The sequence below is a fragment of the Sminthopsis crassicaudata genome, chromosome 1 (genome assembly GCF_048593235.1).
Source record: "Sminthopsis crassicaudata isolate SCR6 chromosome 1, ASM4859323v1, whole genome shotgun sequence".
Classification (NCBI taxonomy): Eukaryota; Metazoa; Chordata; class Mammalia; order Dasyuromorphia; family Dasyuridae; genus Sminthopsis; species Sminthopsis crassicaudata.
In genome coordinates, this window is record NC_133617.1 from 57,014,534 (window position 1) to 57,042,145 (window position 27,612).

General features: G+C 43.1%; 2 protein-coding genes across 16 annotated transcripts in view; one reads left to right on the top strand and one right to left on the bottom strand.

Annotated features, from left to right (window-relative positions):
* The first annotated feature begins 61 nt into the window (after positions 1 to 61).
* On the top strand, positions 62 to 26,732 carry POLR2E (RNA polymerase II, I and III subunit E). Of its 7 annotated transcripts, none has more exons than XR_012488485.1 (9): positions 62 to 1,707; positions 7,073 to 7,247; positions 8,368 to 8,483; positions 11,392 to 11,472; positions 13,387 to 13,445; positions 13,630 to 13,708; positions 14,748 to 14,835; positions 25,626 to 25,757; positions 26,335 to 26,732. XR_012488485.1 is itself a non-coding variant. In XM_074305160.1 (8 exons), the coding sequence occupies exons 1-7, from the start codon at positions 1,651 to 1,653 to the stop codon at positions 14,811 to 14,813; spliced, it is 633 nt and encodes a 210-aa protein (XP_074161261.1). In that variant the 5' UTR covers positions 79 to 1,650; the 3' UTR covers positions 14,814 to 14,835; positions 16,817 to 17,787. The 7 variants fall into 7 exon arrangements, 4 of the variants coding, with proteins under 4 accessions (XP_074161261.1, XP_074161280.1, XP_074161270.1 ...); XR_012488486.1 differs by having other exon boundaries at positions 1,550 to 1,707; positions 26,339 to 26,732; XR_012488487.1 differs by lacking the exon at positions 62 to 1,707 and adding an exon at positions 1,956 to 2,098.
* The window catches only part of ARHGAP45 (Rho GTPase activating protein 45), a 45,814-nt gene continuing 36,840 nt past the window's right edge, over positions 18,639 to 27,612 (bottom strand). For all 9 annotated transcript variants that reach the window (XM_074305127.1, XM_074305117.1, XM_074305107.1 and 6 more), the window contains 3 exons: positions 26,462 to 26,684; positions 22,115 to 22,211; positions 18,639 to 20,634 (listed from right to left, as the gene is read on the bottom strand). In XM_074305127.1, coding sequence (XP_074161228.1) covers positions 20,231 to 20,634; positions 22,115 to 22,211; positions 26,462 to 26,684 — 724 coding nt within the window. In that variant the 3' untranslated portion in view covers positions 18,639 to 20,230. The remainder of the gene's footprint in view (positions 20,635 to 22,114; positions 22,212 to 26,461; positions 26,685 to 27,612) is intronic.

Consider the following 27,612-nt stretch of genomic DNA (forward strand, 5'->3'; position numbering starts at 1 on the left):
CGGAAATACAGGGGCGGGGCCTTGCACCGGGGGCGGGGATGGGGGCGGGGATAGAGGCGTAGTCAGGGGCGGGGCGGGGCAGATTGTGCAGAGCAGCTGAGCCCGCGGAGCACCTGACTCCCAGCTTTCTCCTGGCCCCAGGGGATTGATGCTGGTATCCGATTTGTTAGTTAGTGCGCTAGTCTGAGTAGAGACCGCGGCTAATAACCGAGCGGCTTATTTACCCGGATACTGCGGCCCCAACTCACACAACCTGTCTCTGGGTTAACTGCCTTCATGCGGCCTGTCTAGCTATAGCCTAAACCGCCTAGAGGCCCCGAGCGTCCGGTATCTGCCGGCTTAATCTGCCTAATGATGATGTAATTAGCAATCAGAAAGAATGCAGGCGAAAAGTCATTAACTAAATCGAGGCCTAGAGAGGGTTTTTTACCTGCACACCCTCCGGCAAGTCCCGGAGCTAGTAATCCCAGGCCCTCAAGCACAAACTCTCAAACGCAGAATTTAGACCCAGGAGGACCTGGAGGAATAAGGCCCTAGAAACTTCCCTCCGCCAGCACTGCATGGTGAGGAGGAATAAAGGCCACTCAGCGTGCTTGCAGAAGGGCCTCTAGTAACAGAGAAGGGTTCCCGGCTCACAAAATCTCCGGAACCGGAGAGTCTGATGCTAACTGGAACGGCTAGTTATCTTTCTCTGTCAAAGCTGCGTAATCTGTGTTTTTCGGCCCCTTACACATGAGCCCTTCTGGTCTGAGTGTATAGAGCCAAGAGTGATGTGATAGGGTTCATGAACTCCAAACGGAAACCCTGCTTCCAGCATTGCACCCATGTGCCTTTGAACGACTCCCTTCTCGGTGCTTTTAGTCTCCCTCTGCAGAATGAGGGGTTTGGTTCATGATCTATAAGATCTAGATCTGAACAGATGACTTACAACTCAAGCTTTGGCAGATGCAAATTAAGCCGCAGGGACGCTGGTGGTTGTAAATGGGATCCGGTTCTGATGGGGGCTGGACTAGCTCATTTTCATGAAAGCCCGTCAGGCCTAAGATTCTGTGATTCCCTGGATACCAAGATCAAGGGACAAACCGACCGCGAGGAATAAACTGATCTCATTCTCACATTGGAAAAGTGCGAGTACGGACTCCTCCTAAATTACGGGGTAACTAAGTACGAGACATATGATACGGATCTCCACTAAAAACTACTTGTTTAGACAAAGGCTCATCCAAATTCTGTGTCTCTCCTGACACTGAGCACATACAAGAAACCTGAGTGGTTGACGCCTCTCCCTTCTGGTCCTGATAATGCAGGACCCAAGAAGCTAACAATTTGCAAGACTACAACTCCCAGGCTTCCTTGCGTCTAAAGACACGCGAGACCTTCCCGGAAGCGGGAATTTGCCTGAAGCCTCAAACAAAACTAACCGCAGACTTCCGAGCTCACGGTCGGCTCGTTTGCCGCACTGCCTGCTCTCTTACGCTCAGGCACTCTCCAAGACACCTCCACCCGGGCTTGAAGCGGCCTTGTTGTAGGGGCTCGCGCAGACGCACTCGCTTCGACGTTGGGCCTCGCGCAGACGCATTTACCTCTTCAGGGTCCTAGCTGAGGGACTCGCGGTACGAGAGCTCGGGAGCTGCCTGACGCGAAGGCGACATGGACGACGAAGAGGAGACCTATCGGTTATGGAAGATCCGCAAGACCATCATGCAGGTACGAGAATAGTCTCCCTTATTCCCGAGAGGGGTAGAGGAAGGAAAGGGACGTGGGATGATAGGGGGCAGCTAAGGCAGAGAGCGGGTGAGCGGGGGTTGTCAGAGAGGGCGAGGAGCACGTGGGGGTTGTGGGAGGGGAGAAGGGAAGAGTAGGGGGCGCGTGGGGGATTGTGGGAGGGGAGTAGGGAGGGCGAGGAGGCGCGTGGCGGGTCTTGGGAGGGGAGAAAAGGAGGGAAGAAGGGAGGCGCGCGCGGAGTTGTGGGAGGGGGAAGATGGGCGTCGGGTGGAGAGCTCTTGCTTGGATCCTTGTGGGGGAAAGTCAGGGGGTTGACGCTTCTCCCTCCCGCTCCTGACAACCCGGGCTGTCACTTCGTTAATCCAGAACCCCGGTAGGTTTCTCTCCGTTGTGCTCATGCGCCAGTCAGCTCTTCTCGGTCAGCGGTATTGGCACTTTCCAGCCCTCGTGGCTACAAAATGCGCTGCCACGATATTTTTTTTTTTTCCTGAGGCTGGGGTTAAGTGACTTGCCCAGGGTCACACAGCCAAGAAGTGTTAAGTGTCGGAGGTTAGATTTGAACTCGGGTCCTCCTGACTCCAGGGCAGGACTGAGCAAGGATCTATCCACTGCGCCACCCGGCAGCCCCTGCCACGATATTTTGATGTGACTCACTCTTCTTTCCTTACTTTTTTTTTTTTTTTAAAGAAAAAACCAAAACAAACCTAATTTCTTTGTATAAAATTGACGAAAACCAGCTGGACTGAACGGACATCTGGGCAGCGGCTTCTGCAATGTGCTTGTCACTCTCCGGCGGGGGCTGTACTACTTTCTGAATGTCCCAGTGTTAGTATGTGTGCTGCCAGAGCCGCACTTTCCTGTTTTAAAGAGCACGTATTAAGTGCCTTCTGTGTGCAGAACGCCGTGCTGCTTGTTTGGGGAGCAGAGAGAAAAGCCTCCCTGCTCTTCCAGCAGCGCGGGTATAACGGGCGCCAGCACCCAGAGCCGGGCTCAGCTGGAAGGCAGTCAGGTGGGAAGGCCCCACCACAGAGTAGGAACCCGGGCATCGGTTTTAATGGTGTCAGTTTCTCCCACTGAGTCACGCGGTGGCGCTAGAGACAAGGGGTCTTTTCTGGGCCTTCACTAGCCTGTGCCTGCAGCACTCTTGCATGCAGACTTTTTCTCTGGAGCACCGCCGCTCCCAGGGCCTGCCTGCTCCTTGGTTAGCGCTTGGTGCTGATGAGGACGAGGAGGATGAACCCTTTCTCCGGGGTGATTGCTCCTGGAAGCCGGAGTCCTGACCCTGAGCTTGGGTACTGACTCTTGGGCCGCCTCCACAGGAAGGGAGCCAGTGCTAGTTTGAAATGGCTGCATATGTTGTTGCTTCTTTGTTTCTCCCTCTCGTTGAGTATCTCACTGCTGGTCCGCCGTGTATGTGCTAGTGGGGGGTTGTCTTCCTTAAGGCCATCTTCTAGGAGACGGCTTTCTCAGCACTTCTTAGTTCTAGTGCCTTCCCTCTCATTACTTCCTTTTCGTTCTGTGTAGAGCTTGTTTGTCTCCCCCAGTAGATGCAGGGTCTTGGACTGTGGCCTTGGAGGTTTGAAGGAAGTTAGTGGTCAAAGGTTGGCTCACCTTGCATGAGCGCTGGCTCTTATTACTTCTCCATCATGGGAACTTTGCTGCATTAATTAGACTCGTTTGCTTGCCTCACAGGCAAAGTATTTGGAGGTGTTAGTCACTTTTTAGGCATAATGCCACATTTCTTTTCAGAGAGGTTGGATCAATGTGTAGCTCCACCGACAGCAGATTATGTGCTTGTCTTTTTGCACCCCCTCAAAACATTGCTTATTCCCATCTATGTGAATTTGGGGGTGTGGGGTGAAACCTCAGAAATTTTTAAGATTTGCATTACTCTTGTTTTTTTTTTTTTAATAGTATTTTTTATTTTATAAAAAGGTATTTTGTTGCAACTGCATTGCAGAGATAATTTTCAGCATTAACCTTGTAAAACCTTGTGTTTCAAATCATTTTCCTTCTCCAAGACAACAATCAATTTGATATAGGTTAAGCGCAGTTCTCCTAACATTTTTCCATATTGATCATACTGTGCAAGAAAAATCAGATCAAAAGGGAAAAAACCATGAGAAAGAAAAACTTTGCAAACAAACAAAAAGGTGAAAATACTATGCTTTGATCCATATTCATTTCCCACGGTCCTCTAGCTGGATGTAGGTGGCTCTTTCTATCCCAAATCTATTGGAATTGTCTTGAATCACCGGGTTGTTGAACCAAGGTCATCACATTACTAATCTTGTTGATAATTTGGTACAATGTTCTCTTGATTCTAAACATCGGTTTTTGTAAGTCTTTCCAGGTAGAACTTTCTTTCAAATGGTTAACAAAAAAGTTTTCAACATTCATTTTTATCTTTTATAAGATTTTGAGTTCTGATATAGGTTATACATGTACAATCACACTAAACACATTAGTCATGTTGTAGAAGAATCAGAAAAAAGGAGAAAAACCATGACAAAGAAAAAAAAAAGTGAAAATAGTATTCTTCGATTTGCACTCAGACTCCATAGTTCTTTCTCTAGGTGTAGATAGCATTTTCTGTTATGAGTCTTTTGAAATTGTCTTGGATCTTTACATTACTGAGGAGAGCTAACTCCATCACATTTGATCATTATGCAGTTTTTCTTGTGAAAATTGTACATATCTTTTGGTCATTTATCCATTAGGATATAAGTTCTTATATGTGTCAGTTCCCTTATTATTTTGACTATCAAAGACAGAAAGAACCCCATAAACACCAATATAGCAGCTTTTTTAGGCAAAGAACTAGGAGCTAAAGACTCCCACAAGTGGAAATGGCTTAAGATTGTGATACATGAGTGTCGTGAATATTAGTGTGCTGTAAAAAACAAGAACCAAGAAAAATTCAAAGAAGCATGGTATAATGTTCTCTGTTGAGGTTTTCTTGGGGTCTCTGGAGCAGTCTTCCTTTCAGTTCAGTAATCACAAGTGCAGTCAGGTGTTAAAAGTCCAAATCCTTTATTATCCTTTGTCTCCTTCACTTGGTCTCGGCTAATTTTCTGGGGGTCTTCCAAGAGTCTTGGTTTCAATGGAGAAGTGAAGGAGGAGAGCCTGCCACCAAGGTGGTGTGAGATGAATCCAGCCTCCAGCCTTCTGTCCCTTTGTCTCTGAATCTCTGAATCTCCCTGGCTGAGGCTTCTCTCTTATATGCTCCATACTGAGTATACACCAATCATCACTAGGAAATCATTATTTGTTGTAGGATTAAATCAATGCTAAACTAGATTTAACCATTGTCTCCTCAATTCCACTTAGTGCCTTGTTTCAAGTTCTGGCCCATAACATCCCTTGTAGGATCAGATCAATCATACTGAACTATGCTAATTAGACAATTATTTTCTCTATTAATCCCACTGACTTAGTACCTTGTAAGAATCCTTTGTTTCAAGTTCAGAGATCTGGCCCATAACACATGGGAACACTTAGAAAGTGAGGCAGAGGAAAATAGGCCAACTTAGGAAAGATATCCAGTGATCACAACAGTGTAAATGGAATAGTCCAAGGCAGAACGGAATTATATTATATTGAGCAGACTTATCCTGGCAGAAAAAGTGAGAAAACACTTGTTGCCTTTCTTTGCAGAGAAGGAAGACTATGGATCCAGAACATTACCTATACTATTTTTTAAAATATTGTATTTTATTCTAAGCTCCAAATTCTCCCTTCCCCTATCCATTGAGAAGACCAAAAAACCAAACAAACCCACCTTCTTACATATAATAGTGCAAAACAAATTTCCAAGGTAGCCATGTATAAGAAAGAAAAGAAAATGTTTTACTTTGCACTGTCTGTCATTTAGAAGTAGATAGCATCTTGAATCTTTTGGAATTTTGATCAGAGTTCCAAATCTTTCAAAGTTAATTATCTTTACAATGTTGTTATTATAAAAATTGTTCTCACTTTTTTACTGAAACCATCCTCTTCATCATTTCTTACAGCACAATAGTATTTTATCACATTTATTTACTATTAGCCATTTTCCAGTTGATTGGTATCTTCTCAGTTTCCCATTTTTTTGTTACCACAGAGAGAACTGATGTAAATGTTTTTTTACATATCTGTCCTTTTCCTCATTCTTAATCTCTTTTGGGGATAAGCATCCAGTAGCTATTACCTATACTGTTAGGTTCATTTTATATGTAACTTGATTTGCAGAACTGCTTCCTTACCCTTCCTCCTTCTGTTCTTTATGGAGGAATGGCAAGAAATAACTCCAAAGTGGAGGAGGAATATAGTAGGACTTGGCTGTGATCAAAACCTGCCCCAGGTGCATATTAGGTATGTTGCCAAGTCACCTGACCTCTCTGAATTTTTTTATGCTCATTAGGGTTGTTGTAAAGATCAAATGAGTATATGTAAAGTGCTTTTTGCAAAATTTAAAGCACTATATAAATTTGAGCATTATTATTTTTTTCATTTTGCCAAACAAGAAAATTAGAAAATTTGGAGATAGAGATTGTTGAAATAAGATGAGACTTCTAATAGATTTGTGATAGAGCCATCTGCATCCAGAAAGAAGACTATGGGGATTAAATGTGGGTCACAACATTGGTATTTAAACCTTTTTTGTTTTCTTTCTCATTTTTTTTTCCTTTTTGATATGATTTTTCTTTTACTATTTTATTGATTTTTCTATTACAGCATACTAAATGTGGAAATATGTATAGAAGAATTGCCCGTGTTTAACATATGTTGTTTTACTTGCTGTGTAGGGGAGGGGATGGGAAGAAGAGAGGAAAAAAAGATATGGAACACAAAGTTTGCAAGGGTGAATGTTGAAAACTGTCTTTGCATATATTTTGAAAATAAAAAGCTATTTTAAAAAGTCAGATGAGATGCAGATGGCTCTTTTTATCCCAAGTCTATTGGAATTGTCTGGGTGGAAGAACAAATCTAACTTGGCTTCAGAGCCTGGGGTGTAGAGATTATAGTATGAAGTCAGTAGTGTCATTCTCTTTAGAGAAACAGAACAGATTTAGAATAACAGAAAACGGTGACCTTGGAGGAAGTTGGGGCAGGGCTGGCCTATTGCACATTAAATATGTCTCTGATAACAAAATTGTTCAGGATAAAAAGGTGGTAAGTACATAAGGGGGATTCAGGTTAGACATGAGACAAATTCAAGATAGTTGATGAGAGTTACTGAATGGTGTAGGCCATGAGTGAGATCTGTGCATTTATAGACAAAAAAGGTAGGTTTCTATCCTCCATGCTAGATGGACAGAATGTTCTCTTGAACTCTTTTCTGACTGATTATTTGGCTTTTTCACAGCTGTGTCATGATCGGGGCTACTTGGTGACCCAGGATGAATTAGATCAGACTTTGGAAGAATTCAAAGCCCAATTTGGGGATAAACCCAGTGAAGGACGGCCTCGACGGACTGATCTTACTGTACTGGTGGCCCACAATGATGACCCCACAGACCAAATGTTTGTCTTCTTCCCAGGTAAAGAAGAGACTGAATGAGAATTCATTATCTTGTAAAATGAATTAAATATATATCTTGGCCCAAAATTTTGGGAGGGAAGGCTTTGGGATTGGGTTACCAACAAATTTTAGGTTCTTCATCCCTAAAAATGGGATTGATACAATGTACTTTCTAATTCGTGGGATTATAGGAAAGAAAACATTTTGTACAGTGTTGATATATATTGTGGAAGCATAAATTGTGATTGGTGAAATTGTGCCCTCTGACCACACCTAACAGATCTGTCAGAAAAGATCACTCTGACAAAGCTATATTTGATCCAGTGTGGCAGCTTCCAGGTAAACTCCCAGACAGTGGAATGGTTTTTGGAGTTGGGATCTTGTGTTTTATTGATATTCTATCTTCTTATCAGAGCTCCTTCTGTGCCATGTGCATGTAAATTTCTATGTAAACTGGAAATCCCATCTGGGTATACCCGTTATTCCCTTAGAAAGCCATTTCTGTGTCTACCTGAGATTTGCCATGTCAGGCTCCCTCTTGTTTTTCCCAGTACTGTCATCATAGAATGGAAAGGACCTTAGAGATCTAGTTCAGCTCCATCATTTCATAGAGGGAAGCATTTCACCAAAACTCAGGCTTTGAAGCACAAAAAAAGCAGGGTAGATTTGCCAGCTTCCTGATTTCATGCCTTATGGTCTCACTTGTACAGCAGATGGAAAGGCTAAAGTCTTAGAAATTGGGCAATAATGCTTTATTAGCTTTGCTACCATTGCAGGAAAGAGCCCTTAGACGCTCAAAGGCTATACTAGTGGAACTTGACATTTAAGTGATCCTACTAGGTTGAAAAGTTTCCATATTTGCAACTTTTCATATCAGTTCAGAGAAGTCCATCACAGAAATTTGGCTACTGGCTAATGAATTTTTCTGGTTATGGTAGTTAAGAAAACCATCCACTAGGTATTTGAGTGGCAAGCTGTATCATCATGTGAGAGAAAACCTACACTGGGTTCTTGAAGTACTGAATTTTGTGTTTAGTGAGAAGTAAGTCAAGAGTTTGGGACCATGAAGATTTTAAAAGGGCGAGAGTCTCCAAAGTGACAGTTGTAGCTGAAAATAGTCTTGAATTTTATCCTTCCAGAGGAACCAAAGGTTGGAATAAAGACCATCAAGATGTACTGCCAGCGGATGCAAGAGGAAAACATCACCAGAGCCCTCATCGTAGTGCAGCAAGGCATGACTCCTTCTGCGAAGCAGGTGCTTAGAACCCGCCCAATGGAGGAGGGAAGCCTGCTCTCCCCTCACCTTCCCTTTGGAGATCAAGACTTCCTTGAACTGTCTCCTCCCCAGTCTTCATGACCCCTCTCTGGGACCTGTGCAATGCAGAGCCAGCTCGAGAAGCCATCCTGTCACCCAGAGCTGGGAGGGCCACCACTTCCTGTTTGCTTCATGCATGAGCAGGATTACTTTTGTTTCCCCTCTTGCTACTAGAACATTTTGTAAAACCACAGTGGTAATTTGACTGTGATTGGGGATAAAGTGGGCCAGTACTGCTGTCTCCCTCAGCTCCTACAGTCTTCGCTTTTGTTGTAGGACTGCACAAAATAGGGCCCCGTCTTGTTGATTCTGTCATCACCTCACGTAGTCCATTTAAGGAACTTGGGGAGACTTGATGTTCAGTCTCTCACTCCCTGCTGTGTTATCTGGCTTTGCCCAGGGACTTCTCTAAGCCTCAGTTTTCTCATGTGAAATGGGAATGCTGTCTGCCCTCTCCTTGGGCTGTGTGAGGACCAACCCAAGCCTTAGATCAGGTCAGATGTGGACAAGAAGGTTTTTTTTTGTTTGTTTTTGTTTTTATAATTATACATTTTTTTTGACAGTATATATGCATGAGTAATTTTTTTATAACTATCCCTTGTATTCATTTTTCCAGATTTTCCCCTCCCCCTACTCCCTCCCCTAGATGACAGGCAATCTCATACATTTTACATGTGTTACAGTATAACCTAGATATAATATATGTGTGTAAATCCAATTTTCTTGTTGCACGTTAAGTATTGGATTCCGAAGGTATAAGTAATCTGGGTAGATAGACAGTAGTGTTAATATTTTACATTCAATTCCCAGTGTTCCTTCTCTGGGTGTAGTTGTTTCTGTCCATCATTGATCAGTTGGAAGTGAGTTGGATCTTCTTTATGTTGAAGATATTGTGGACAAGAAGTTGAGAACCAGGACTGCTCTGGGCAGCTACTCTTGCCCTTTGGCAAGGTGGTTTTAGGTCTCTGGAGCCTCTCTGTGACAATGGCTTTACATGGCGTCTTTGGCTGAGAGCTAAAGGGACCCCAGAGACCAACCCAGTTATTTAGCTGATGGGAACGGGCCCAGAGAGGGGAGGTGACTTGTCTTGAAGACCCCTGTTCTCAACCAGAACCAGCCTCTAAGCTAGCACAGGACAGGAACGGGAGAGTCAGGGATCCAACAGAAGTTAACTTGATTTCATAATGAAGAAAAGGCTTGCAAGAGAAAGCCTCATTTTCTGAGAAGGAGTTAACATGCTGGGGCAAAGGCAAAGCTTATATATGTAAAATGGACTGGGTCATAGCAATTTTAGCTCATGGTTCTCATGGTTTTCCTTTTGTGTCATGGTGCAGGTGTTTGTGGGTCCCATGGAAACAGTCTCTAAGTTGGGTAAGGGTCATTGAGTCTTGTAATCGTTGGAGTTAGCCTGGCAGGAATAGAAGTGCAGAACCTGGCTCACTTGGCAGGGATTATGAGTGTGTAAGATCATTGGTCCCTCAGAGCACTTGGCCAATGGGTGAGATCATCCAGGGTGCAAAGGATTGCTGTTGTGCAAGGTCAGGGCACAGCCTGCTTGTTGGGCCTCAGTGCTGGGAAACAGGGCAGGGAGTCTCCAAATGACTTGACAGTGGGCAGTAGTGACAGGAACTGGACTTTAATCCAGGTTTTCTGGCTCTGAAACAAGTGTTCTTTCTGCTGTTCCATGATTGTCTCTCCAAGTTTAACATGAATTCACATTCTTTTGGAAGTAGAGATAATCACAATCATGGTCTGGCTCTTTGATCCATTCACTACTTTTCAGTATTATTAACTTGTTTGAGTAAGAACAGTTAGCACTGTTGTAAATTTTTTCCCCTTCTCCTTGTCCTTTCTTTTTGTTTTGGTCTAATTACATTAGAGTTGGATTGGGGTTTGAAGAGTAGTAGGATTGATGGACCTGAGAAGCTTTGAATACACAAACAGCTGGTTCAGAATTAAAATCATTTCATTTTCCTAGTGCTCATGACATGCCTTCCAATTTTCTCCTTGAAGAAAATATTCGTAATGATGGATGTGAAGTTTCGGAGTAGTTGACCACCCTTTGGCCTTTTTAATTTCTTAATAATGAACTGATGGTACTCAGCAACTCTGCTCCTACAGAGGCACCTATTATGTGCCAAGAATTGCACTATGTGCTATTCCAAATATGCTCTGATTTGATACTCATAACTCTGGGAAGTAGGTGCTATTATTATCCCCTATTTTACACTTGAGGAAACTGAGGCAGGCAAGTGAAGTGACTTGCCCCAGAATCATAGAAATAGTAAATATCTAAGGCCAGATTTGAACTCAGACCTTCCTGGCTGTAGGTACAATTCTATATGTCTGCTGCCGCCTCAATAACTTTTATTGCATATCTTTATTAGTTTTACTGTAAGGGCACTTATTTTTTGGAACCAAATATAGGATTAGGAGGGATTTATTGCTGGTTTCTGCTAAAGAATTAAAGAATTTCAGAGCTTAAAGATTCCTAGATAAACCTACCCCTCATTTAAAAACAAAAAAACAAAACCTGATTTAATTATTTTGTTTTCCCTTAAAAATGCTCTTATATCATTTTGTACTATGCAGAAATTTGCCATTACATTTATAGACCATAATCTATTCAGCCTCTTCTCAATTATTGGCTACTCCTCTAGTTCCAATTCTCTGCCACAATAAAAGAATTCTCATAAATATTTTTGTATATGTGGGTCCTTTCCTCTTTTACTCCTTTGAGATATAGATCTATTGAGGGTGTTGCTGGGTCCCCGTCATTTTACAAATGAGGAAACTTAGATTCATAAGCATTCTCCATTTCTTCAGTGTTGTTTTCTTTTCTTTTTAGTCCCTGGTTGACATGGCACCCAAGTATATCTTAGAACAATTTCTACAGCAGGAGCTGCTCATCAATATCACTGAACATGAGGTAAGTCACCTCTTTAAATGAACTCATTAGGGAAAAAAGAGTAATGAAGTGCAGAACCAGTCTCTTCATGCTTATCCAAAGCAGTGTGTTCCTAAGAACTGTATACATAGCTGTCTTGAAAAGAATATGGAAGAAAATATCAAAGATCAGTTTGAAAAAACTTAAGTATGGACACATGTTGATGGTTTTTTCCATGGGAAATATAGGCCACATGTTTAAAATTGACAACAATGGGATAGCTCAAAAGAAAGATTGGGGCAAAGTTAAGGCAAAAATAGTAATTTTGTTTTACAAATGAGGTGCAGAGGAAAAACAAACACTGAGGCTTGGGAAGAGAAGGATGGTTCATTGTTCTGAAAACTTAGTCACATTGGGAATGAATTCAATAGGCAATACTACATATATACTATGAAGAGTATAGCACCCTCCAAAATCTGTAACGAAATAAGCGGGGAGAGATGGGCAGATGGAGAAGCAAAAGGTGAGGGAAGATGATGAGGGAGGGATTCATGGGTTGGGGGAGCTTAAGTAATAGCAAGATAAGTTGAGCAAAATTGAAGCAAAGAGCTAGCAGGGGTAGGAAAGGTGTAGGTGTGTACCTATCTCTATATACATATAAATACATCAACATATCCTTTCTTAACCATAACTTGGGTGGGGAGAAGAAAGTAAGGTGCCCAGCAGAGAACAAAAGAACAATTTATAAGGAAGTAAAGAAAAGATAGACACTCATGAATGTAATTTCTTTTTCTAATATATATACTTTCTTGCTATGGTAATTTGTTACATATTTTGAATCTTCTCATATGTTCTGCTGGGCACGTGACAATGTTCTCTTTTGTCTAAACAAAACATTTGTTTTGTATTCCTTTTCTTGTGTTTTCTGTTTTTTTGTTGTTTTTTTTCTTAAATAAGACTTTTAAAAAAGAAGGAATGTGGAAGTAGATGTGAAAGAGACTGAACAGTTGTAGACTCTGCTGGGAGGGACCTTAGAGATGATCCAGCTCTGACCTTGGGAGAGAGAAGGGGGCTTGTGCCAGCACTCAGGGCTGGAAAATCTTAGCCTAGGGCCGTGCTGCTCCCAGATTTCCCCCAGCCGCTGCTCCAGCGGGAGAAATGAGGCAAGCTGCCCAGTTATTAGTAGCCAGAAGTAAAGTTTAGGGCTCGATTCTTTGCTTCTCCAGTTCAGGATGAGGAGAGTTGTGTGGCCAAAGCTGTAGGAAAAGCTTTCATCCTTGAACTTGGATTTGATTTTTGAAGAATAGTGGGATATGGAAAAGTTGAGGCGCAAGTGGGAGGGGCAATTAACCGCTGCCAGGGTGAGTAGAGGCTGCTGGAGGCCGAGGCCAGCACAGGGAGCAGGGAGGAAAGCTTGGGTCAGCCAGAGCCATTCACGGCCATGAGTTTTGTTATCAAGCGCTTGCTAGGGGCCAAGTGCCAGGAGTCAGTGATCCTCATCCCTCAGGAGCCCACAGAGAACCAGTGAGAAGCGTGTTGGCCGTGAGTGAGCATTCTGGTTTAACAGGCAACAGGAGGGCCTGCTTGGGCAGGCAGCAGCAGTTGTGGGACTAGGGCTTCCAGCCTAGAAAGCAAGGAGCTGATTGAGGGTACAAGTCTAGGGACTGTAGGCTTGCGTGGCTGCTCCGGGGTGGACCCTGTGTTCCGCTTTGTGTGTTTGTGTCCACAGGTGCCTGCACAGAATAGACACTTAATAAAAGCTTGTTCATTTAGTGGGAAATCGGATTCCCCAGACATCTAACTGTGGAAAAAGCATTTGGGACAGACAGTCCTGAGAGTGCTGGCTGAGTGCATTGCCCCGGATCTCCTTGCAGCCAGAGTCCCTGGCTAGAACTGCTGGGGCTGCCCCACCGGATTTTCCTCCTTATCTCATAATTGGCTGGTTTTTCTTTACAGCTGGTTCCAGAGCATGTTGTCATGACAAAAGAGGAAGTCACTGAGCTGTTGGCACGATAGTATCCTTCATGCTTCCATGGCCGGCCTCCTTCTTTCTAGGAATCAAGTGTTTATTAGGGTGGGGGGAGCCTGAAAAGGGTGTGCGAGTGGCTTGTATTGGGGGAGGGGGCAGCAAAGACTACCATAGGACCAAGCTCTTTACTAGGGCCCCAGGTTCGTTTTTTCCTTCACTCTGTTCATCAGTAAGCTTCGAGAAAACCAGCTGCCCAGAATCCAGGCTGGAGATCCGGTAGCACGTTATTTTGGAATAAAGCGAGGGCAGGTAAGAAAGCATTGCTGGCCAGGGACATGTGGATGGCATTAGTGTGCCAGCCTTTAGAATTTGTCAGTTTGGCAGCCTCAGAGGTATCTTTATTTTCCCCTTGCCTTTTACCCTTACATGTATATCCAGCATTCTTTCACTGTGCTCGTGGCCAGCCCTTTAGTTCTATTTAGACCCTCATCTCTTGGCTGACTTATTGAAGAAGTGTCCTCCTTGGCTTCTCTACCTCCCATGTCTCTCCACTCTCAGATACATAGATTTGTGACTTTATCATAAACTCCTTCCAATGATGCAAACTCACATAACTGCAAAACAGATATTCCTAAAAGGCGTCACAGCCCCTGCTCAAGGAATATCTGTGACTCTCTGCTGTCTACAATAGCATACAAACCTCTTTGGCTCTGTCCAGCTTCTCTTCCAAGACTGATTTTTCTTGCCCCTTCTATGACTTGTGCCTTGCTGTCTTATCTGTTTTATTCTCTATATACAATCTCTGGCTACCAGGGGAAATGGTCTCCCACATTTGGAATGTGCTCCCTCCTTACCTTCACATCAAGGATCATTTGAAGTTTTCTTCAAAGCCCAGCTCAGGTTCTTCCTCCTTAAGAAGGTCTTTCTTGCTTCTCCTTTTACTAGTGCTTTCTCCCTCTCAAGAGAAGGAGAGAGAACAGCATATGTTAAGTATGTTAGAAAAATCCCTCAAATTGTAGGTTTGAGCTGGAAGCTAGAGAAGCCTTCTCACTTTACAGATAAATCACAGGCCTCAAGGGTTTGAGTGACTTGCTCAGGGTCACATGGGTCAAGCTAAATGGCAGAACCAGGAGTTGAAGTCAGGTCCTCCTCCAAATGGAGTGCTCTTCCCATTGTACCCCAGCTTAAGATTACAAGATGGAGGAATCATTTACTGTGTGGAAAGGATGGAATCAAAGTTTGTGGAAAAGATGACATTGAGTTTAAGACTGAACATGCTTATGTTTTATATTTGTTTTTTCTTTATATTCAACAAATGAAGATGGGCTTTTTCTTTTTGGATTTTTAGGTGGTGAAGATCATAAGACCCAGTGAAACTGCCGGCAGATATATCACTTACCGGCTGGTGCAGTAACAGGCTCCTGACTCCCTGAGAAGTAAGTTGGGGCTATTCTTTCAACCTCTCTGATGATACTGAGTTAATTCAGCACCGACTTCTACAGTTTTTGGTGAAAACATTTTTATGTTCCATTTTAACACCTTGAGGTTCCTGCCATTCCAATTACAGCACCCTCCAATCCTAGCTACAACATTGAGCCTGGAACCCCATAGCAAATGACTCTAGTCTAGGACCTGTTTCTCCTTTAGCATGAGTTCTTTTGTTCACTTTTAATCTAACAACCTGCTGGTGTGGGGAGGGGGAAATGAGTGTTTCCTGTGAGCAGGATGTGACTCTCAAGGGCAAATTAAACCTGGTGGTCCTCTCAGGTTCCCAGAAATTTATGAGATTGTCTTAGGTCTGTGGGATCTCTGAGACCTCCCATCCAAGCACTACCTTTCCCTACATGCTTAGTCTCTCAGGGGCTAGAGGAGAATGTAAACTAGAAAGCTTGGAGGCTTCCACTCACATATCTCCATTTTGTTGTGGTTTAAGGTGATTTCTTTCTGCCAAGTCCATAGTATTTGTCCTGAGGACCTTAGAGACAGGGAAGCTCAGTGGCTTGCTTGTTAATGGCTATGTCCTCAAGTGACCTTGAAATTTTCAAGTAGCATCACCAAAGGAGCCACAGCATGCCTTGTGAGACTGTGACCAGAAAGAAAGGGGACCCTGTTCCTCCTCAGCCCCTGCCCTGTGTGGAGCTTTGCCCAGGCCCACCTCTCCCATGGAACCAGGAGGTCCACAAGGTCAGGACTTTGCTTAGCCTACTCCCAAAGGACCAAAAGTCAGTGCTAAATTGTGTCTTAGAAATTTAGGAAGTCCAATGTTTCTTTGATGTGTGTACATAGAAAAGCCCTCAGTTTAAAGCTCAGTCACCTCAGACCTGACCCTACTCTTGTTCTTGGTCTGTGTACTTCTTTTCTCTCTCTTCTCCTCCTCCTCTCTCTAGTTCTTTTCTTAGTCTCTTCCTAAAAGTGATCTCTGCATTCCCCCACACTTTAGTAGGTTGTATCATAAGGTGCCACAGCCAGTATTATTAGATCACAATTGTTTGTCCCATTACTGTGTCCTGACCTACAGCTTTTCCAGCATTAAGGAACCTGGCACAGTCTGAGAACCTAGGGTCATGTCCAGTCAGTTGCAGGAAGATTTGTATTGGAGATGAATTATAAATCTTACTAATTGAGTTTTTGCCTGATGGGTTGCTGGGAAACAAATCCCTCTTAAGCCCAATCTGAGCCACCAGTGGCCTGTTTTTAAGTATCCCAGCTGCAGTGTTTTCTCTGGTGTAAAGCAGGCAAACAAAAGCACAGTCTTTCATCTTGGATCTCTATGGTAAAAGAATACTTTAACCTTTAGAGTAGAGTGAGAATTGTACAGCTATTTAGCATCTCCCTTCTCTGACTCTCCTAATTGGTCTCCTTAACCCAAATTCCCATGCTCTCTAATTCATCCTCCATAAAACTGCCAAAGGACTTTTCTTAAAGCACACTTCTGACCATCTCACTTCCAGCAACTCTGGTAGCCTCTAGGATCAAATAAACTGGTGTTTTTTTTGGGGGGGAGGATATAGTTTGGTGGATTTTGGGGGGTCTGTTTTTGTTTCTTGACATTTAAAGCCCTTTAATTCATAACCTGGTCCTTATAATCTCTTACTTCCCTCCCGCCAAACTGGCCTAGGAGCCTTCTTGCTTCTCACACAAAAAACTTTTTATCTCCCTTTGGCTGGAATACTCTCCTAGCTTACATCTGCCCCTTCAGATCCCCGGCTTTGTTCAAGACTTACCTAAAATACTGTCTTTTATGTGAACTCTGTTAGTTTCTTCAGCTACTGTTGACATATGTGTGTATATGTTGTCTACCTTATCTGGAATGTCAGCTGGAGGGCGGGACCTTTGTGCCTTTCTCCAGATCCACTACTTGACATACGGCCTGCCACTCAATGTTTGTTGATTGATTCCCATTCTTATATTACCCAGCATCCCTGGAAATGCACTACCTTCTGAATCCTGTCTGAGCATGCAAGGCAAATCTGCCTGGGAAGAGGGCTGACACTCCTACGCCATTCACCCACAGGCTGCTGTGTGTGCTGCCTGACCTAGTAAAGAAAGCCTAGGGTTTTCCTTCTCACCCAACAGGACAAACGGGAGACAAAGAAATGGCAGAGGATCTTTTTTGGACGGAAATGGTGGGGGAGATTAGTGGTTCACAAAATAAACTATAAATCTTGGATCTTGCATCTTGGTCTCCAGACCATTCTTTGTAAAGTGCCGGATAATATGGCTTATATACGGATCTGATCAGGCGATTTTCCTGCCTAAAACTTGTAGTGGTTCTATTGTGTGGATGAGAAATGACAACTCATCTTTGATCTTTCCGATGTCTTCTCTTTGTGAATATGATGTCCCTGTGACCTGAATAAGCAATTCTATAATTTTATTCTGCAGTATTTTAAGGCTTTACCTTAATTGGAAACCCTCTTCCTTAATTTTCTACCCGTTGAAATTGTTACCAGTTCTTGACTTGAGGGGTTCATTTCTTCTTTGGAACCTTATCCTTGGTAAAAAGGGTAATGTGGCATGGTGGAAATGGTGCTGGACTTGGAATGAGGAAAAACAGGTTGAAATCTCATTGAGCCTTTCATTTCATTATTTGTTAAATAGCAGTAGCTACCACAGTGTTTTTGAGAATTACATGGGTATGTATGAGGTGCTTTGCAAGCACTGAATGAACATTTACTTCTCCTGTAAAAATTATCTATGCTCATTTTTTCGTGTTTAGATTAAATTTACCATTGTTAAACTTTACCTTGTATTATATTTGTTTGTGACCTCTCATGTTAGACTGTAAGTTCCTGGAATGTAGCAAGTCTCATTCATCTTTGTTATCCCCAAGTGCCTAGTACAGTGCTTTGTCTATGACAGGTACTTAATAAACAGTTTAATTGAAATGAGTGGTTGGTATTGCTTTGGGAAACATAAGATGAAGATCTCCAAGTTTTATCTAAATTAGTGCCAATAAATGAGAATTAGGTGGGGCTCCAGGGTACATTCTTATTAAAGTGGTTTTAGATTACAGTTGGCACAAATGAGGGTGTGACAGCTATTTTCAAGATAGTATCTTTCTTTTTGACCTCCTTGAGAACAGCAAGGGTGCTGGTGCCCAAAGGCTTTGCTTCATGGCCAAGCTTGCTCTTGGGGCCTCTAGAATGAGTCTGGCCCTTTTATTCCTTTTGTATTTGAGTAAGGGAGGAAAATCTGGCTTCCTCCTGACTTAGGTAGAGCAGGAGTAGCAGAACTGGCTGAGGGAGAAGCCGAGTTGTGGTCCTACATTTCCTCCCAGTCTGTGTGACTGTTTGTGAGAGCAGCTTGGAGAAGCTTGGAAGTCCCTTGGAGAAGGGACTTCCCAGATAGGCAGATTTAGGTTTTGTATAAGAGAAAAGCAGCCTGCCCCCTTGTGGCCTTCCTGTAGAGCAGGTCAGATTTCTGCCTTGAAGCTCCACTATTCAGAAGCTTAAGACCCTTTCAAACAGGCTGACCTGCCCCTATGGGAAGGCGCCTTCTCTCCTGTGCTGCAGACATGAGTTGAACAAACACCACCAAGTGAGCCTGGGACTCAAAAGCCCTGACACACAAGCACATATATCTTGGGTCTCAGGACGCCTTTTGAACCCTGGATCTTTTGGGTGGCTCAAACTTAATGATTTACACTACCTTCCACCTTTAAAATCTTTAAAATTCTCAATTGAGAGGCTGGCAGCAAAAATGAGTTATTTTCCCAGAAAAGGAAACGAGCTCCAAATTTTTATTTTTAAGCAAAGTTACTTTTTAATGTACGTGCATTTCAAAGTCTCCAGCAAGATGAATAATAAACATTTATACAAACCATGAGTGTTGTGCTTCCACAGGACCACTAGAGAGATTTCTCTGACCATGGCAGCTAACATGTTTTGCCCACAGTGGAAACAGTGTCTCTAGTTTGTAGAACAATCTTTCCTCTATTCTGAGAGCTTCTACAAGCAGCCTCAAGCTTCGTATCCTGCAAAGGGATCTGTGTGGCACAGGAACTTGTCTCAACTTTAAATTGAGACTCAAACTTGGATCTCAGCTCTTACCATTAACAGTGTCTGGGTGACCAGGAACAAGTTTATAACATAAACCTCAGGCACCCGTTTGGTAAAGAGAGGAACCTTGCATGATCTCCCTGGGCTGTTGGGAGGAAAGCTTTTTGTAAGCCTTAAAGCAGTGTTTATGTGTCTGTATACATACATATTTTTAATGAGAGCTAGATTATGGCAAGTTGTTAAGGATGGTGTACAAACTGAGGGGTACTAGTCAGCTTCAGAGAAAAAAAAGAGCCTGGCCAGCATTCCCACAGCATTTTATACTGCTGTCACATGGAAATGCTATATAAAGTATTGGTGGGGGACACATCCAGACTAGCTCCTGGCTCAGGATCCTCTTAAGCGCACTTCCCACTACATACTAGTAGTCCAGAACTAGAAAGGCATTTTCCCACTTTGTAAGAATAAGTCCAGCCACGACTACCCCACTGGGATCAAAAGTGGCCCTGCCAGACACCTCAGGATCTTTGGAAGAGATGAAAGGCTAGGTCTGAATTAGAGAAATGTGTTTTTGTTTGAACTTCTACCTGTGAAGGATCACACTTGCAGATTTCAGAATGGCCATGTAATTTGCAAAGCTTAACAGTCTTGTTTGCCCACCAGAGCTCCTAGTAGATCAGGAACCTAATGCTGTAAAAAGGCTGTAGCCTGGAAGTCAGATTCATTTTTTCAGTCACCCTAGGCCCACCAGGGGCCTGATAAAAAGTTACTGGAGACCAGCTTTAAAAGAGAAGGAACCTGCCTACTCCCTACCTCTTATAATAATACACTAAAAACATTTGGGTCTCTGGGAGCACTGAATCCAAGATGGCTCAGGGGATACATCATATAATTTACATTTTCCCCCTGAGAGATCCTTCACCTCCCTATGCCAAAAAAAATAAAAATTAAGACCATTTTTTAAAAAGCAACCCATTGTTTTAAAATAAGAGTTCCGGCCTCTGAAGCAGCGAGTCAGATAGCAGGAATCAGGATGCCCAGGTTGGAGATATTTCCGGATCCATGGAGAAAAAAAAAGATGAAAAAACTCAGGGTAATTCCCATAGTGGGACCAGGGAAAAAGTGACCAGGCGAGATGACTGGAGCTGTGGCAGCCATGTCTAACTGATCTACATTCGACAAAGCTGCCTTTGTGCAGTTCTGCAGAACATCTGGAGCAGCCCTATCTCTGCCCAGAACCAGCTGCAGATCTACAGGTTTGTGTCTCAAATAGATCTACTACTTCCCTGAAACTCTGTGGCAGATCAAACCCTCTGCTGACAGCTTCCATTCAGACAAACTCTGGCCGCCTTTCCCCGTGAATGCCCATGGTGAGCTTCCCTCCCCTCAGCCTGACTGCAGGAAGCTGCCAGCTGGCTGGCCGAGCTTCGGGAGCAGGGGCAAGCCCCGCCGGGAGGGTGTTGTTGGACTGGTTGACGTTGTAAGAGGAGAGCTGCAGGACCAGCCCCTCTCTGCCTGGCTCCTGATCATCGTCGCCATCGCTCTGCTCCCCTCTGACGGGGTCCAGCCGCTCCACACTCCCGCTGTGGCTCTGGGACCCTTCCTCCGTGCTCGTCTCACTTTCCTGCTTCATCAGGAGGCTGAGTCGGCGCAGGGCGCTGGCACCGTCGGACACTTGCAAATCTGAGCTGTCTTCTAGTTCGGAGTCCGAGTCATTGGAACGGTTAATGGATTCTAGGAAAACCGAGGAAATTACAGTTCACTTCTACCTTCATTCAATACACATTCTCCTAAACACCCTGCCGGGTGCACATGCTACACGGTAGGACTACGAGGACAATAAAGAACTAATCCCATCTCCCCGAGAACTTGCCTTTTCTTTTTTTGTTTTTGTTTTTTTTTTGACAGGCAGTAAGGGTTAAGTGATTTGCTTAGAGTTACACAATAACTGTTAAGTGTCTGAATTTGAATTCTGGTCCTCTTTGATGCCAGGTCAATACTATACTTAATGCCCCATATCTAGCTGCCCCTCCAAACTCCATGTTTACTTTATCCTACAAGCAACGGAGAAAGGCTGAAATTTTTTAATTAAGTGGGGAGAATTATGGTCATCAAAACCATGCCTCAAGAAATGCTAATGATTTTGGCCGCTGAATTGGAGAGAGCAGATCTGGAAGCAGCAAGCTCAGTTAACAGGCGACTGTAGCCAGCCTGCAAGAATGAGGGCCTAAAGGAGTAGGTACATGAGTCAAGAGAGGCGAGCATTTGAAAGATATGGAGAAAGGACTGATGAGAGAGAGAGGTGGGAAAGGTGTGACCCAGTAACCAGAGAGATGGTGGGGCCTTCAAAAGGAAGAGGAGGGATATTGTGGAGGAATGACTGCTCAAAGGAGTAGGAGAAATGAGTCCCATTTTATTTGGTCTGAGTTTGAAAAGGAGGTGGGAGACACAGGTAGAGATGTCCAACAAGCAACTGATGCTGAGGACTAGATCACTGGAAGGCTGCTGAGGGTTAGCTGTAGAGACTAGGAGGCCCATGGATGGAGAGTCTAACTAAGACAGTTGATGAAAACCCTAAGGGAGAGAGAATGGGGAGAGAAAGAGGTCCACCACAGAGCACAGGGGGAGGGGGCAAGAAATAGATGCTGCTGATCCAGCAGAGGAGACCAAGAAGGAGTAATAGCCAGGAATGTGCAGACAACGAGGAAGCAGACATCAAGAAAACCAGAAAAGACCACTGGATTCAGCAGGCTGAGTTTTTGAATGATGGCCAAGGAAGCCAAACTACAAAGTCAGTCAACAAGCATTTCTTTTAAAAGTAACAACTTATCCCCAAAAGCTCTCTCCTAAGCCCCCTCCTTTCCCACTTCTATACTGTTTCAGCCGATGATCTTATCAGCTTCCACCAGATCTGGAGATTCAGGCTAGATTCTCTCTCGACCTCCAATCTCACATCACCAAGGAATTCTGAACATCTTAAACATGTCCAAATAGAACTCACCATCTCTCCCTGCAAACCCTCCCTTCAACTTCCCTATCAACATCAGTATGGCCATCATTGGGGCCTGCAACTTTCATGTCCACCCCTTCATCCCTTTCTTTACACATATCCAATCCGAGACTGTCTACTTTCACATACACCCTTTATCTCCTTTGGCTCCTCACTAAAGTCTGGCAACGATTGCCCCACACACTGACCATACCAGGGACTCACCTCCATATGCATCTGTTTGGAAATCCAGATCCTGTGTATCTTCGCTCACCTCCAAGAAGGGTATCTCATCCCTAGAATGCTCAGAAGCTGGTCCATCCTAAAAAGAAGTTGGGAGGTATGAGTCTGTATAGATAAAGCCAAGCTATATCTCAGAGAAATTTGGACAGGGTTTTGGGCCCAGATTTTGGTTCAGAAGACTCCATCAAGTAGCCTGGTAGCTTCTCTTCCACTTGGAAATCTTAAGAGAGTTACTTGGGCCAGTCAACTTAAGGTTAAGTGACTTGCTAGAGTCAAAATCAGTATTTATTAATCACCCACTATATACCAGGGAGCATGCTAAGTGTTAGGTTTCCCCTTCTACAAAGCTAGTACCTGTCAGAGGCAATACTAAAACCTAATCTTCCTCTGTCTATTCATTATAGCACACTATCTTAAAGTGAGAGAAAAACCTGAGATTTACAATTGAAAGGTTTTTCAGAAATTAGGGATAGACCCAACATCTCACATCATATTAAGATAAGGTCAAATAGGAAATGTGACGTGAACATAAAATGTGATATCATAAGCAAAGACCTAACAGATTTTTGGAAAAGGGAAGAATTTAGGACCAAGCAGGAGAAAGAATATTGTAAAATGTACAATGGATAATTTTGATTATATTAAAGAAAAAAGGTTTTGCAAAAAATATATAGAAAACAGTCAAATTTAAAAGAATGTAAGTCATTTCCCAATTAATGGGTGATCAAAGGATAGGAACAGGCTGCCTCTATCAGAGCTCAAAAATCACTACTGATTAGAAAAACTGAAAATTGCAACTCTGAGGTACTACTTCACATTGCTAATGGAAAAAGACAAATGTTGGAGGGGATGCAGGAAAATGGAACTAATGCACTATTAGTGTGTAATGTTCTTTTCTCTAAATTGAAATCTTTCTCTTGGAGCAGGTTTCTTGGGTAGCTTCTGGAAGCAGCCTTAGTTTCAGTTTAGTTTATTCACTCCATAGGTAGCCAGGAGTTAAAGTCCAACTCCTTTATTGTCTCTTCCAAAATCCTATCTCCTTCAACTTGGGGCTCAGCTAGTTTTCTGGAGGCCTTCCTCTCTCCTTGGTTCCCAAGAGCTCTTGTCCGAATGTCTCCAGCCAGCACAAAGATTGAAGTGGGAATGAATCTTGACTCTGAATCTCTCAAAGTTCTCCTTGGCCCTCTCCTGAATTTCTCTGAAGTTCTCCCGAAGTTCTGAAAGCTTCTCACATATATGTCCCACACTGAGTACACACCAATCATTATATCACAAGGAACCATTATTTGTTGTAGTAGGATTAAATCAATGCTAAATTAGATTTACCATTGTAAAATTCCACTCAGTACCTTGTTTTAAGTTCTGGCCCATAACATCTCCTTGTAGGGTCAGATCATACTGAACCATGCTAAATTAGATAATTATTGTCTCTATTCATTCCAGTGACTTAGTACTTTGTAAGAATCCTAACATTAGTGGAACTGAAAATCAACTCAACCTTTCTGGAAAGCAATTTAGAACTATGCCCAAAGGGTTATAAAAGTGTGTATATCTTTGAACCCAGTAATACCTGTACTGGGTCTATATCCTAAAGAGATTTTTAAAAATGAGGGGGGAAATATAAAATACATATAGCAGCACTTTTTGTGATGGCTAAGAATTGGAAATTGAGGGTTACTAATCAATTGGGGAATGTTAAATATGCTTTGGTACCTAATTGTGATGGGATTTTATTGTATAGTAAGAAAGGAAGCAGGATGATTTTAAAAAAAAACTGGAAAAACTTACATCAACAGATGCAAAGTAAAGTGAGAACTGTGAAAACATCAAACACGGTAACAACAATATTGTTTGATGAATTGTAAATGACTTGGCTCTTCTAGCAATACAATGATCCAAGACAATTCCAGAGGATTCATAATGAGAAATGCTATCCACCTCCAGAGAAGAAACTAAAGGAGTTTGAAGGCAGACAGAAGCATGTTATTTTTCCTTTTTTGGTTTGAGATTCGTTCTACAAAATGACTCACATGGAATGTTTTACAAGATTGTATAAGTAGGGAGAGAATATGGAACTCAAAATGAATGTTAAGAATTACCTTTATATGTAATTGGGAAAAACAAAACAAAATAAAACAAATGATTTTTTTTAAATTCAAGGGCCACCTTGTCTTGGACCTTTTTCTGCCTTAGCAATAATGAAGATAAAAACATTTCAGCTAATGGATTCTGCTGCTTTAGAATGAAGTTTAAGGCCTAAAAGTACTATTCTCCTTGCATTTCCTTACTTTTTTCCTTATCTCTTTGGATATTCTGGTTCTTGTTTTCTAGATAAACCATTCTTTTATCAAAACACACAGACACAAAAGGCAGCAAGTTCAGCAATTATAAAGAAGATCCCCTTCTCTCTTCAGGAGATGGATGGACACCCTATCTTTTCCTTAAGGACCTTTCTGGGGGGAAAGGCAAGATCATCTTCAGCTCCCAGAGATGGCAACAAGAGGGCAGGGGAACCACCTGACTGACTGACAAGCTCCTTCTGTGTTACTTTACTGCTTACAAAGCATTTCTTTTCACAGTGGCCCCCAGAAATATGGAGTGCGAGCATTATCAATCCCAATGAACACGAAATGATCAGATTCGATGTCTTTTAATCGATCTTATTTACACTTAATTGCTTTTGTCTTGATAACCACCTAAGTCATGATTTTTTGTCTCTGAATTTTGTTAAGAAATTCAGCTGTCCCATAATGGGTTTAGAAATCCAGTTCTCTTATTAACCACTATTCTATTCCCGAGACAAAGAAATGTTAGCCTTGAAGAACATCTGTCTCGTTACCCAAAGACATCTGGTCCCCTAGTTCTCCCCTTGCAGGTGGCCCCAAGCAGTGAACGTTTCTTAGTCACAGGAGGGAAGGAGAGGCTCGTTGCCAGCTGTATGTTCCCCATTTTTCACCAATCATCACTTGTTCCACGTCCCTAAAAGGGCTCTTTTAAAAGGGCAGCCGTTTCCTACCTTGGGGTCTTAGTCAAGATCCTATTTCTTGATAAATTCATGCTTTCCTAATAAATTGACTGTGCTCAGAACTCTGTGCCTCTTGTGGTTCAGTTGTTTTCAGTCATTTGAAACTGTCTGTGACCCCATTTGGGGTTTTCTTGGCAGAGACACTGCAGTAGTTTGCCTTTTTTTTCTCCAGCTCATTCCACAGATTAGGAAACAAAAGGAGATGAGGGAAGTGACTTTCCCAGGCTAGTAAGGTTCTCAGGAGCCTTCGGGACTCCAGGCCCAGGGCTCTATCCACTGGGCCTCAGTCTACCTTAATCCCCCCTTCTCAAGGCAATTGGGGTTAAGTTACTTGCCCAGGGTCACAAAGCTGGGAAGTGATAAGTATCTGAGGCCAGATATGAACTCAGGTCCTCCTAACTCCAGAACCAGTGCTCTATCCACTACACCACCTAGTTGTCACCTACAAAAAAATTTTTTTTTTAACAGTTACAAATGAATGAGAAAAACTGAGGCTAAGGAGAGCAAAAGAAGAAAGCAAGCAAGTATCCATTCAGTGGCTGCTAGATGGCAGGACTTTGCAAATATCATTTCATTTGATCTTCACAATGACCCTGTGAGGTAGGCACTTTTATTATCACCCCCATTTTACAGATGAGGAAACTGAGGCAGGCAGGTTACATGACCTGCTCAGGATCACCCAACTACTAAATGTGGTTACTTCCATACTGCATGCTGGAATCTCACTCTCCAAACATCCAGCACACCCTGGGGACAAGGTGGGAACACAGAAGCTGAAGAAAGGGAGAGCTATGGCTTCTCAGTCTGGGCTGCCCACTGGGTCTGGGGCTCTGCTCTATGGTTCTGGGGAGCTTTAGGGACTAAAGAACTGATGAGACTGTGTGGGGAGTCCTGAATTCAAATCCTCCTAGCAACCTGATCATGGGAACTCACTCCTAACTCTCCTCAGAGTGTTTTCAGTCTCTTCACCTGCAAGATGAGAACCACGATGGCATAATTTACCTCATGGGATGATGGTGGGGAAAGCAAGTTATAAGTGTGATACTGCTACAGAAACGAGGATTTGGCTTTATTAATACTATAATGCATAATACGGATTCCTGCAGATAGGTAATGTGAATAAAGGTAATCTCTGTTTCTGTAGCACATGGGTAGCGGTGTGTAATCTGTTCTACAGACAGAAAGCATCCAAGGACCCGTGTGACTCCTCCTGGGGAAATCTTCAATTCAGCTGCACCCCTCCATGGAGCTGGCCATAGTGGGCAGGCTCATGTCGGTCAAGGGACTGCCTCTTGCACACCTACCTCACTGTCAGGGCTCTCCTCCTGTGCCTCCTCAGCAGGGATCTCAAAGATCACATTGTAGTAGGATATGAGGGTCTCCACAATGCGGGCCTGGTGGGGGTAGTCCACCAGGGAGGAGAGAGACACAGTGGCCTCGGTGGGCCGGGGGCGTAGGAGGGTGGGCCCAAAGACAATGCCCAGGTTGCCAGGAGTCATCTTGTTGTCCTGCTCCACCTCCACAATCCTGCCCCAAGGGAGAAGAGAACATTAATAAAAGTGTTGTATCAACTGTCTTTCTGGTGTACCTGTGGAATCCTAGAGAACCGACTCAAAAATGAGGAGAAACAATGAACAACTTTTGGTAAAGTCACAGCATAGGAAATAAACCCTCGTGAATCATTAGCATTTCTATAGATTATGGACAAAGTCCATAGTGAGAGCTAGAAAGAGAAATCCCATTTAAAATAACTGCAGACAACATAAAATATTTGGGAGTCTACATGCTGAGACAAACCAGGGACTATGAACAAAATTCAAAAACACTTTTCACACAAACAACTGGAAAATATCAATCACTCATGGGGGGCTGACCTAAAAAATGACAATTCTAGCTAATTTATCTATTCAATGCCATCCCAATCAAACTCCCAAAAATTTCTTTTATAGAGCTAGGAAATTCATCTGGAAGAGCCAAAGTTCAATAACATTAAGGGAATCATTGAAAAAAAAAAAGTGGAATAAAGTGGCTTACAACTTCAACTATATTACAAAAGTAGTAATCACCAAAACAAACTGGCTAAGAAATATAATGGTGAGGGGCAGCTAGGTGGTGCAGTGGATAGAGCACCAGCCCTAAAATCAGAAGGACCTGAGTTCAAATATGATCTCAGACACTTAACACTCCCTAGCTGTGTGACCCTGGGCAAGATAGTGATGGATCAGTGGAATAAATACATAATACACAGTAGTACATAGTAATCTAGTGTCCTGACAAACACAAAGATCCAAGCTTTTGGAACAAGAAATCACTGTGTGACAAAACAGGAAAACAGTTTTGGCAGAATTTAGGTACGGACCCACACCATATATCATGATATGGTCAAAATGGGTACATGATAGAGATATAAAGGGCAATGCCATAAGCAAATCAGGGAAGCACAGAATATATTACT

Excerpts from the sequence above, each read along its gene's own strand:
- POLR2E (XM_074305160.1), top strand. The coding sequence starts at position 1,651 with ATGGACGACGAAGAGGAGACCTATCGGTTATGGAAGATCCGCAAGACC. Across the intron at positions 7,248-8,367 it reads AATGTTTGTCTTCTTCCCAG|AGGAACCAAAGGTTGGAATA; the intron begins GTAAAGAAGAGA and ends TTATCCTTCCAG. Across the intron at positions 13,709-14,747 it reads TTGGAATAAAGCGAGGGCAG|GTGGTGAAGATCATAAGACC; the intron begins GTAAGAAAGCAT and ends TTGGATTTTTAG.